This window comes from Gadus macrocephalus, chromosome 12, assembly GCF_031168955.1.
Source record: "Gadus macrocephalus chromosome 12, ASM3116895v1".
Lineage (NCBI taxonomy): Eukaryota > Metazoa > Chordata > Actinopteri > Gadiformes > Gadidae > Gadus > Gadus macrocephalus.
This window is the reverse complement of record NC_082393.1, coordinates 6,782,096-6,793,429: the sequence shown is the minus strand read 5'-3', so window position 1 is coordinate 6,793,429 and position 11,334 is coordinate 6,782,096. Positions and strand designations below refer to the sequence as shown.

The 11,334-nt window shown below is 42.2% G+C and overlaps 1 protein-coding gene across 1 annotated transcript in view; it reads right to left on the bottom strand.

Annotated features, from left to right (window-relative positions):
* Nucleotides 1-3,382: 3,382 nt before the first annotated feature.
* Nucleotides 3,383-11,334, bottom strand: part of LOC132469530 (pre-B-cell leukemia transcription factor 1-like) — an 8,412-nt gene continuing 460 nt past the window's right edge. Inside the window, exons 2-6 of the mRNA XM_060067521.1 lie at nucleotides 11,202-11,328; nucleotides 10,002-10,161; nucleotides 8,971-9,086; nucleotides 8,010-8,099; nucleotides 3,383-4,916 (exon numbers count right to left, since the gene is read on the bottom strand). Coding sequence (XP_059923504.1) covers nucleotides 4,824-4,916; nucleotides 8,010-8,099; nucleotides 8,971-9,086; nucleotides 10,002-10,161; nucleotides 11,202-11,328 — 586 coding nt within the window. The 3' untranslated portion in view covers nucleotides 3,383-4,823. The remainder of the gene's footprint in view (nucleotides 4,917-8,009; nucleotides 8,100-8,970; nucleotides 9,087-10,001; nucleotides 10,162-11,201; nucleotides 11,329-11,334) is intronic.

Here is an 11,334-nt window from a genome sequence, read left to right as displayed (position 1 = left end):
TGTATTCCATATAAAATTGCACATTGAGGCCAATTTTTAAGACGACAAGGAGCTTCGGGCGCGCATAGAAGAACGAACTAAACCCAAACTCCCACAATGTTCGAAAACATGTTTTTGGTAAACATAATTTCCTAGACCTAAATAAATAAATATTAAAAGCAGCGATGGCGTAGGCCTATTGGGGTGTCAGCTTTGTGGAACTTTTGATTAGAGGAATTCATCGCAGATCTGTGGTGGGTGGTGGTGAGGCGACGAACAACCGAGTCATTTCAACGACGTGCAGCTCTTTGCCAAACTGAACCGGTTCCAAATTTGAAATCTGTAGCCTACACACCCACAACAGTTTCGAATTAAAAGGACTTACTTTTTTCACCATTTTTTTTTTTACCGATGCAAATTATAAAAACTATATTTTTGATCAACTGCGACATTAAAAAATAGTCAGCCAGTGGCGTCATACAATTTCTTGCTAACAAATGCGCATCAGAATGCACTACATGTTCTTGAGCATGGAGGAGGTCCGTGGTTTCTTCAGCGAGTTGAACTTGAGGACTAATTATCTCGTGCCCCCAAGACCTTCACAAGACGTCTTCGGGTCGCTATATATCCTCTCCTCCAGGCGTGTTTGGGATGCAGTGCCACGTGCGTAATTGCGCCGGCAGCCAGGGGTGGCCGATGCGCCTCCTGCTTCCTAAGTGATGTAGACCTATACTATGTTGTGATCCTTATTATTGTCATTGATATAATGTGACCTTCCCTGAGACTCATCTGCCGAGGGGGATTTAGATCATTTTCATAATGTATTTTATAACGATTTTATACATTCTCATGTGCCATGTGCTACTTAACCGGTAGGGGGATCGATTTGCTGTCTTATTTGTCAACTGCTATTTGGCTAAACGGTCACAATTATCCGAAGCACAGATGCTTTTGTTTCAATAACGAAGGATACGTGTTTTGCATTAATAAACAATCCAAAGAAAACATTGAATCCAACCCCAGAATAGTATAACTATATCTGCTTTTCCAAATGTATTTATATTACTATAATTGACTTTTCACATTTGAAACTATAGGTTACAAAATGTCATTGTAACCTTTACTTTTGAAACAACACTTATAATAGCAGTAAGAAATATATATTTAAATTCTCCTCCTACTGTTTATTAGGACTAATGCTGAATACTGCAATATGAGTCTATTTTCTACTTATACTAGACCTTCTCCCATCCACACCACAACACCACTGTAAGACTTCAATATATTGCAATTACTGCTAATAGGCCTACTGTTACTTCTGTCCCCCTCGTCTCAGTGTAAGGGGCAGAAAACGGAAGAGATGGAGAATGGGTGGTGGTGGTTGGAGGGGCTGGGGTTAGAATCACACTTCGCGTCTCGTTTATCTGGAGGAGAGAGATAAGTGTACATTCCGCCTCTTTGTGGAAACCACGACACATTAGCCATGCCTCCGAGGGAGGCAGGGGCGGTGACGCAGGGTGTGTGGGTGGGGGGGGGGGGGGGGTGTTGGGGGTGTTGAGAGCATGCGTGGGGGGAGGAGAAGCATTTCTGTCGGCCTGAAGCACAGAGCCTTCACCGTGTTAGAGAAAGTAAAAGTGAAAAATGACAAACTGTGAAAATGTCCCCTTCACACCTTCGAGTAGCTCCGACGCTACTTAAGCTGCTAACGCTACATTAGCTCAGAGCGAACGTGGGCCCGGACTATAGGCTATGGGGTGTTGGGTTAAAGTGTGAGGATGTGCGATGTTCTCTGGGGGTATGAGGCGCTGCAATGTGTAGCCTAGCAATGTGTAAGCTTTTTCCTTAACTTGACCCCAACGACCCACTGGCCCAGAGGAAAAAACACACCACTTTTATAGAAAAACTTTGAATGAGTTATTTGAATATGGGCACTGTTCAAAAGTTATTTTAGAAGTAGTTTCTTAACAGTTGAAGGTAAAATGTACTATACAAATGAGTTAAAGGTCAAATATGAGCTAGAGCTCATAAACAAATGACAAAAACGGCAACTTATGCAACAAAAGAAACAGTTTATTTGGAATATTCATCGCCAGTAGAAATGAAGACACCTTTTAACCTTAAAACACCTTTTCAACTAATTCTCCTCCACAGGAAAAAACAAGTTGGAATCAAATAGACAAGAACTGTATGTGATACCTATGTACAGATGTAGAGATAAAAGATCAAATCGCCAAGAAAAAAAAGGGTCCAAAAAGTCCACTATTTTCCTTATAAAAAAACAAAGTAACATTCAATACACCGTAGTACGTTATTTTAGAACAAAAGACATGCAACAAATAAAACATTTAATGTTTTACAAATTGTACTTCCTCCTTTTTTAAGGTCCTTTTTTACTTTTATTTAGAAAAACTAAAAGCGACATTACATGAAGCTTCCATATTTGATTTGACAGGCAATGTGAAAGGTCAGCCATTTTGGAAAGGTCTCATTATTTCATCATGTGACAGATGATTTCAAATCATTACTATAGTGCATGAACTAATCAATAGGTAGGTAAACCAATAATGGAATTCTGAATAATCAGAATGAATACAGTCGATTTAGAATCAATAATCCCCACCTCTTCGCCAAACAGCGTCCATGAGAAAAACACAATCGTTTTCACACATGATTATAAATAGTAAGGCTAGTTTGACATTCGGACCTCTGGATTGTATCAGTTTTGAATAGTTTCTGGGTGTTCTCGTAATTATTTGAGGGGGTTTCAATTAAAATGAAACATACCAAAACATTTCACAGGGCAATGTTAAACCTTTTGAGCATACCAGTAACTATTAGGGCAGTAACAATTAAAACTGTGTGTGCGTGTGTGTGTGTGTGTGTGTGTGTGTGTGTGTGTGTGTGTGTGTGTGTGTGTGTGTGTGTGTGTGTGTGTGTGTGTGTGTGTGTGTGTGTGTGTGTGTGTGTTAAAAACAGGATCAAGAGACAAGGACTACTGTTTATTTGTCGGTAAAACATTTGGCTGCTATATAGTTAAAAAAAACGGAATACGGTCCAAATTGAAAATGTCATGTAAATCAAGAGTAAAGGTGCATATCTACAAATATATATAGCGCATTCCCAGGGCTAGTCGACATATGTTGGCATACAAAATAAAACCCGGTCCCGTCACCAAGCGACAGAAGAGCGAAATGAAGAAAAAGAGATGACAAGTCATTTACAACTCAGAGGCATAAAAATATATCCAAACAGCCTCTGAGTCTGTGTGCGATCAGAGTCTCTCTCTCTACTTCCTGTCAGACCTGCTACTTCTTGTTGGCCTTCAGTGCAGGGAAACAGAGAATTTCTGTGGATACTCTCTAGTACTTTATAAACGCTTAAATCCTTCACAAATCCGCAGGTCTGGTGAGCTGACGTGACAACGTGTAGGTTGTACAAATCCAAGTCTTTTTTTTTTTTTTGGTATCAAAGTATGGTATGTGTTGGCTATCTGTAGGACACATAGTTGTGATGATGTATACGTGTCATACCCAATACTATACTGTACACACAGCCCAAGCTCACGCATCTCAAATTTACATTTTGACAGGTTTTCATGAATGTCTTATTATAAAAAAAAACAAAGGACAACCCCATTTGAATTTCAGCACCAAAAGAATACCAAAATTAAACATCTCTTCGAAGACATGCTATGAGCTAGACTCCTATGACGCTGTTTCCCAAAACCTGACATGGGTCAAGAAAAACTAAATGAAAAACCCAACCTAGTATTTTGCCCACATATGGATTTGGTTACCAGCAGTATTTGGCTAAAGTATTGATCGCAGTAATGCACACGGACAAAGAGTTGGTACTGTAGTATATGTACATTATTGCTCCGTATATGAGTACTATTATGTATATTCTTGATGATAGTATTCCACTCAGTTGTTCACTTTCGGCAAACACAGTTACGTTGAAACAATACACACTTTATTGTGCTTTAGGATGGGTTCAAATTTGGTCATTTGTTGAGTGTATCGAGTCAATCCTTTTTCTAAACTCGCTAAAGTTGTTATGCTTGCAATGCAAAAAATACAATTACAGAACCGAAAGAAAAAGTTGTATATTTACTGGGATAATAAAGCAGACAATAAAGTACACTAGAAATAAAATATTAAATGATTTATGCCACCACTCATTGTACATCTTTTGGAATAGAAATATATCAAATAAATGCAGAAGTTTGGATATAAAGATATTACTGTTTTCACAGCTAAAACAAAATGTTACCTTAAATAAGTACAAGTAACCAGAGTACACAACATACTTTATCAAAAAACACCTCCAGGTCAACTTTGGCATGACGGACAAATGGTGGTGTAAAAAGGAAATGAAAAATGGTAGATACACCCTTAAACTTATGAGTAGGCATTACTGATTACAATATATTAAATAAAAACAGAAAAGTTGATTTTGAAGTATTTTAAATGATCAAGCGTGTTGGTTCTGCTTTTTTCCAATCGAGGTAGTGTGAGATCCAGGGTGGGTTTGGGGCCGGTGTACTGCTATTGGTTCTCAGAGGGCGAGATGTAACGCGATTGGACCAATAAAAAGATGGCGATGTCCGAGGGGTCGTCGTGGCGATGAGGAAACTGTACAAAACCCTTAACGTGGAGGAGACGGCCGAGAAAAAAATATTTAGTTTGTAATGGCATGACCACATTGTTCTAGAAGATTCCAAGCCCCCAGAGGTTTGCTGCTGTGAATTCACATACGCCACCTTCATCAGTTCGGACTCGGGGGAGGGGGGAGAGGGAGGGGAGAGGGTGAGGACAAGAAGATGAGGATGAGGAGGGGTGGGATCAGTTGGAGGTGTCTGAGTGAACGCTTCCGGGTCCTTCCGTCGGTGATGTCACAGAGGAGGGCGTGGCCGCGTCCTGCCATCCGCCATTCGCCTGAAGAGAGAAACACACAGGACGAGACAGGAACAGGAATTAACGGCCATCTACGTTCATAGACTTTTTTTTTGTACTTTAATATTCAAGAATCCTATACTCTCTAGCTCCTCAGAGATGTGTGCTTTATAATACCCCGATATAATAGTACAAAAAACGTACTTCCATAGTTCAAGTACAATCATTAAACAATGTTGGGAAGGTCCAGAGGAGGAAACTAATTAAGTAGTTTCCCCTCCCAAATCTAGAATTCCTCCTGTAATGTAAAAATAGTTTGAAATGTACAATTAATAACAGTACAAGTATTCAAGTACATTCCAACCCGGTTTGAACTTGCTGCCTGTCTGGCTAGCTCTTCCAATAAAAGATCATGGATAGAACGGCATCCAGGAGCCACTAGTCCCGGGGGAGTGAGAGAGCGCGTTAGCTAGCCATGCTACATGATACGACAGTCGACTTGGAGATTTCCCAGCAGTTAATACCGGCCTCAGGGCTGATCTGCATCGGAGGTAATCCCAAGAGTCATATCACATTTATTATTGTATAGTACAATGCAGATAAAAAAATACCGATTATTATTGTTATTATTCGTAGTATTATTCATTTCAATAAATCAAGCTGAAATGTATTTAATTGCAGTCACAGACTACTATTTGTAGTATACCATAGCTCCACAAAGGTTTATTTATATAACGTAGAATAGGATTCCACCTTAATAAACGATTGTAAGAAATATATATACATCAAAATTATTACAAAATCATATTCCTGAAGCTATATGAGACAACATTGTAATATAATATAATAAAAAAGAATGCATTGGGAAATATTATGTTCCTCTTCCAGTAATGGAAAACTACTTTTTATACCATCAGTAGATTTCATAATTTAGGAATGTACTTGATGCTATTTTATTGTGAAGCCTGTTTCGGAAACAGCCATTGTGCGATCCTCAACAGAAGACTGGATATTGTAAAGGTTCTGGGAGGTTTTACTGTAGTTGCAGTGTCATTTTGAAACCACTGGTATCTGTTAATTTACAGCCTATTAAGGAATGTTAAATTAAAAGCAATTGTAAGGGAATTTATTTGAGACAGAATATTTGGTACTGTTTCTTCTGAAATATTTATTCTAATAATTTCCCCTCTTTTGTGCAATTATCAATCCTTATGAACAATCATACATAGTTAAACCTAAATCAAAACAAATGATCAAGGATGAATTATGGACATTTTGATTAATATTATTGAAAGGCGGATCTAAAAACAAGGAATGTATTCTTAAAATAATTATAATAATAATAACATTAATAATAAGAATTATTATAAATAATACTAATATGCATTAATATATATTTCAATATAAATATCAAGAAAAGGCATAGCCTTAAACAGTGAACATTATCCATTGTAACCAGACCTCTGGAGTCCACCACCTAGCTCCTACATTATGCAGTCCGGACCTTTTTAGGTTAAAAAGTGAATAAAACAGTGAACTGTGTCGCTGTGAGTCGTGGTCGAATGGGCGTGCGAAGAGAGAGTGCCTCGGTGGTGTGTGTAATGTGTGTGCATGTTTCTATGTGTGTGTTTGTGTGTGTTTTATATATATGTGTGTGTGTGTGTGTGTGTGTGTGTGTGTGTGTGTGTGTGTGTGTGTGTGTGTGTGTGTGTGTGTGTGTGTTTTATTTGTGTGTGTGTGTGTGTGTGTGTGTGTGAAACATGACCTGAACACTCCCAACAGTCCTACCCGGACTCGCTGGCTGTGCCTCACGCTGCCAGCGAGTGCCGTTTCAACACTCCGCCATGTTTTTTATCCTTTTTTTTTTTTTACATCCTAGGAGACAATCCGTCTCATTAGCATACGGCCGCTGAGCCGCGACGAGGGCGTTAGAGAGAGAGAGAGAGAGAGAGAGGGACTGTGCTGCCGTGCTCGCTCGCCCCGGCTCGCTGTCAGGGCCATTAGAGCGAGGGGCGGGTGATCGGAGGGATGCGATTGGATAGCTGTCCCGCGTCTGCACCCGCCTCTCCCCGGGTCTGTCTGATCGATTTCCCCCCGCGCCGCGTGGCTTGTCGCTGCCGATTGTCCTGCTGCTAACAGCCGCTAGCTACGACCCCCCCCACCCCAACACACCCCTGACCCCCCTCTATACACACACACACACACACACACTCACACACACACACACACACACACACATACAGTAGTACATACATATTTACAGTAGTTACCTACACATAAACCTACAGATACATACACAAACACACATAAAGTAGATAGTATACACACTGACACACATATACAGACGGCATACACCTAAAGTAGATACGCATACACACACACACACACACACACACACACACACACACACACATGGCACACACAAACATACACTGGCTGTCTCTCTCACACTCAAGCTAACATGACACACACGCACACACACACACACGCGCACAAACTATGCTTCCCATAGCCACAAGCACGTCTTTTGTCTAGGGCCTTCGTGCAGTGACCTTGGGGCCACTGGGGGGTGTGTGTGTTTTTGTGTGTGTCCACGGAGGTTAGGTGGTCGGAGGGCTTTTCAAAACAGGAAACAGGAAGTGTCACCTGTTTGCACCGCGGCCCCTCATGGCTGCAGGTGCTACTCCAGACAAGATGCAACACGACAGCCGTGTGTGTGTGTGTGTGTGTGTGTGTATATGTGTGTATGTGTGTGTGTGTGTGTGTGTGTGTGTGTGTGTGTGTGTGTGTGTGTGTGTGTATATGTGTGTGTGTGTGTGTGTGTGTGTGTGTGTGTGTGTGTGTGTGTGTGTGTGTGTGTGTGTGTGTGTGTGTGTGTGTGTGTGTGTGTGTGTGTGTGTCTGTCTGTCTCTGTGTGTGTGGGTGAGTGTAAAGGCATTTTTGTGCGCACGTGGTGTGTGTGTGCGTTTGTTGCCCAATGGCATGACCGATACAGAAGCAATCAACTAGGTGGCCACGCAGTGCAGACAAGTGTCCTGCTGAGTGTCACTCTGAGGGCCCTGTGGCTTGGAAATAATTGGTAGCTGTAGCCCAAAGATTTGAGCTTTGGTTTTGTTTGTGTGTGTGGGTCCTTACGTTGATGCCCTGCGGACTGTACATCTGGGTTCCCGCCAGCCCCTCACTGTATCCGCCTGTCTGGTTGATAACATGGCGAAGAGTATCCACCTGAAACGCACCCCCAAACAACAAAAAAACAACAACAACAACAGCACAGGGTCAAGGTAAGAAAAGCGAAAATGAAAGACAAAGAAAAAGAAGATACAAGGAAATGCTACGCCTCACTTATGACATCACGTACTCCAACCCTGCAGAGGTCAGAGCACAAGATGTTCGCTGTCTAAAGAAATCCTTTGGCCATAAATTCTGGTTGCTTGCTTAGTCAGTTCAACAATAACTTACTTAGCCATTGTTTAGTGGCATGTTTATGCTGTCATTTATGTGTCGGCCCATTCAACATTGATTGCACTTCTAACAGTCCCTTGAAGGAAGGAACACTCTTTTGTGTTTCTTCTCAAGGTTTCTTCTCTCTGGATTTTGGGAGATTTCCTTGTCCGTTGGAGTTTTTTTAGGGGATAGAGGGATTTGTATAATGTGGACTGCAAAGCCGTTTGAGACTGTAACTTCGATTATACATACAGTATACATATACATGTCTTCACTTGACTGAGCTTATTTATTTGAAGTAGTGAACTAAATGAATGTTGGACATGCGAGGGAAAGCATTTTTTCTGTAATTGATCTGTTCAGTAACATGCCAAGTACTTCGAAATGTCAAGTACTATTCATGCTTCTTCCCCAACATGTTAAGTACCATGTACTTCAAGATGTGAGGTACCATCGCATGCTTAAGTAAGTACCCTAACATGCGTTTCTTTAAATGAAATCACTGTTTGAACCCAGCCATTCTTGCTTCAAGAAGTCGGCCCCCCCTTGTTTCTTTTAACTACAACTAGGACACTGTGTGTTGCGTTACGCAGCACACACTAGCCAGGTGAGACCCAGCCTGTTCCTGCTCTGGTGGTCCCGGTCTCCTCACCTGTGACTGAACGTTGGCTCCCACCTGAGCTCCCTGGTACCCAGAGTCCCCATTGAGGGACTGCACACTCATGAACAAGTCCCCGGAGTTTGACATGTTAAAAGAGCCGGCAGAACCTGGAAGGAGAAGAGGAGGAAGCAACGGGCGTCACAGGGAGGAAAGAGAGCAAGCAGGCAGCAGTTTTAAAGCATAGCCGCATGCAGAGGTCAGCTTGCAGGTTAGCTAGCAAGTTAGCGGCTTGCAAGGCGAAAGAGAGAGCAAGAAAGTCTACACAGTTATTTGAAGCACGTCGCTAAACGCTACCTTTCTTTCTGACCGTTGCCTGAAACACACATCCTAACCTAGCTAAACTGGTAGAGGCTAGCATTAACACTGGAGGATGAGGGTTATATGCCAGAAAGAGTTAATTCTACGCATTCCACTTTGTATTTAGTGATGTGTTTCAACTCCCCATGCAGACTATCACTATAGCCATCTACAGAGCCGATAGATGAGCAGCCAGCGCATTAAGAATACCAATCACCATACAAGGAAACAGATCTGCAGCTCCAAGAATACGATGATGTAATGTTAGCAGAATTTGGCACAAATATATTTCTTCACAAGGTACAGTAGAAGAAGTTGAGAAAAAGCTGAAATAAGAGGATTTGATTTCAGCCAACCGAAGCAGAAAGTGAAGCTAGATCTTTATAGCATTGTGGAGGGTTAACAAAATATGCACATAGTTTCCTTTGAACAATTTGGACAGGGAGAAAAGTTTCAGTAAAAGTGAGCAGGAAGTTGAAATGGGGTCCAGAGTGGCTTCAGGTGAATGCTACCCAACACAGGCTCCTATCCATAAATGTCTTAAATTGGTGGCCATCGATGCCAGTTACCATAGGTGGCGTAGCATGTCAAGACCCTTGTTTCAATATAGGGATAGCTTGTCCTGCGGTTCCAATGTAAGTGTTTGATTCCCCTTTAATGGCAATGATACAGTGCTTCAGGTAGACTTCCGGGTGTTTCTAAGTGTCAAAGGTCCTCGGTCTTACCTGCAGAGTTTGGAGTAGCGGGGGAGTTCGCTTGGCTCCCATGCGAGGAAACGTTGGCCGCATTCACTGCAGTCCTCGCTGCATACATGTTAGCCTCTTCCTGGAACTTCCCAATGTTTTTCTTGTATCGGATTCTTTTATTTCCGAACCAGTTGGACACCTGAGTATATAGACAATAGAATAAACAGAAAACTGTTTAATTTCTACTCTAAATATCCACACACATGCCCTTATTTTAAGGTATTAGCTCAGACTTTAGATAACGGTCTTGACAGACAGAAGGGCTGACACAGTCTGGTGCTGTGAATCCACATTAGCGGCGCAACGCAATGATTAGCAATAACGCTCTCATCATGTCCCTATGACTGCGGCTATCAGCAGAGCTCACGCTAGCACCAATCAGTCAACATCCGCTAACGCCCATTACCACTAATGGACCGCTAGATGAAGCTACGGGCGTAATCTCTGCGCTAATGATAAACAACATTAAAGCACAAACCGAATCAATCCTTCCTTCCTGGTTCCCCATGCTCAGGGTAGGTAAACATGTCCCTTTATTACGACCCATAAACAGACAGACCTACAAATCACCCGGGACCTTGTACTGCACTCCAGATGTATGGCAATATTGCATCCTCAAAGGATTTTCCTTTCATGCAAGCTAACATCAGCATCGCTAACACCTACCACTGTTTACGCACATAACAACCACTAACACAAACCACTGCTCACTAACATAGCCACCACTAACACAAACCACTGCTCACTAACATAGCATAGCCACCACTAACACAAACCACTGCTCACTAACATAGCCACCACTTACACAAACCACTGCTCACTAACATGGTCAACGCTAACACAAACCACTGCTCGCTAACATGGTCAACGCTAACACAAACCACTGCTCACTAACATGGTCAACGCTAACACAAACGACTGCTCGCTAACATGGTCAACGCTAACACAAACCACTACTCACTAACATCGTCACGAGTAACACAAACCACTGCTCACTAACTAGTTCAACGCTAACACAAACCACTGGTCACTCACATCGCAACCACTAACAGAAACCGCTGTTTACCTCAGCAGCGATGGCAAGGCCCCTCTCAACCTATCCACCTAGAAGTAAAACTAAAATCACTGCGACGCAATGTGTAGAGGGACGGTTCCCACGGCGCTGTTCTTGACACGTACCTGGGAGACGGTGATGGAGCACTTCTTGGCTAGCTCCTCCTTGGCCTCCTCACTAGGGTAGGGGTTGCTCAGATGTGAGTAGAAGTACTCGTTCAAGATCTCCGTCGCCTGCTTGTTGAAGTTTCTTCTTTTC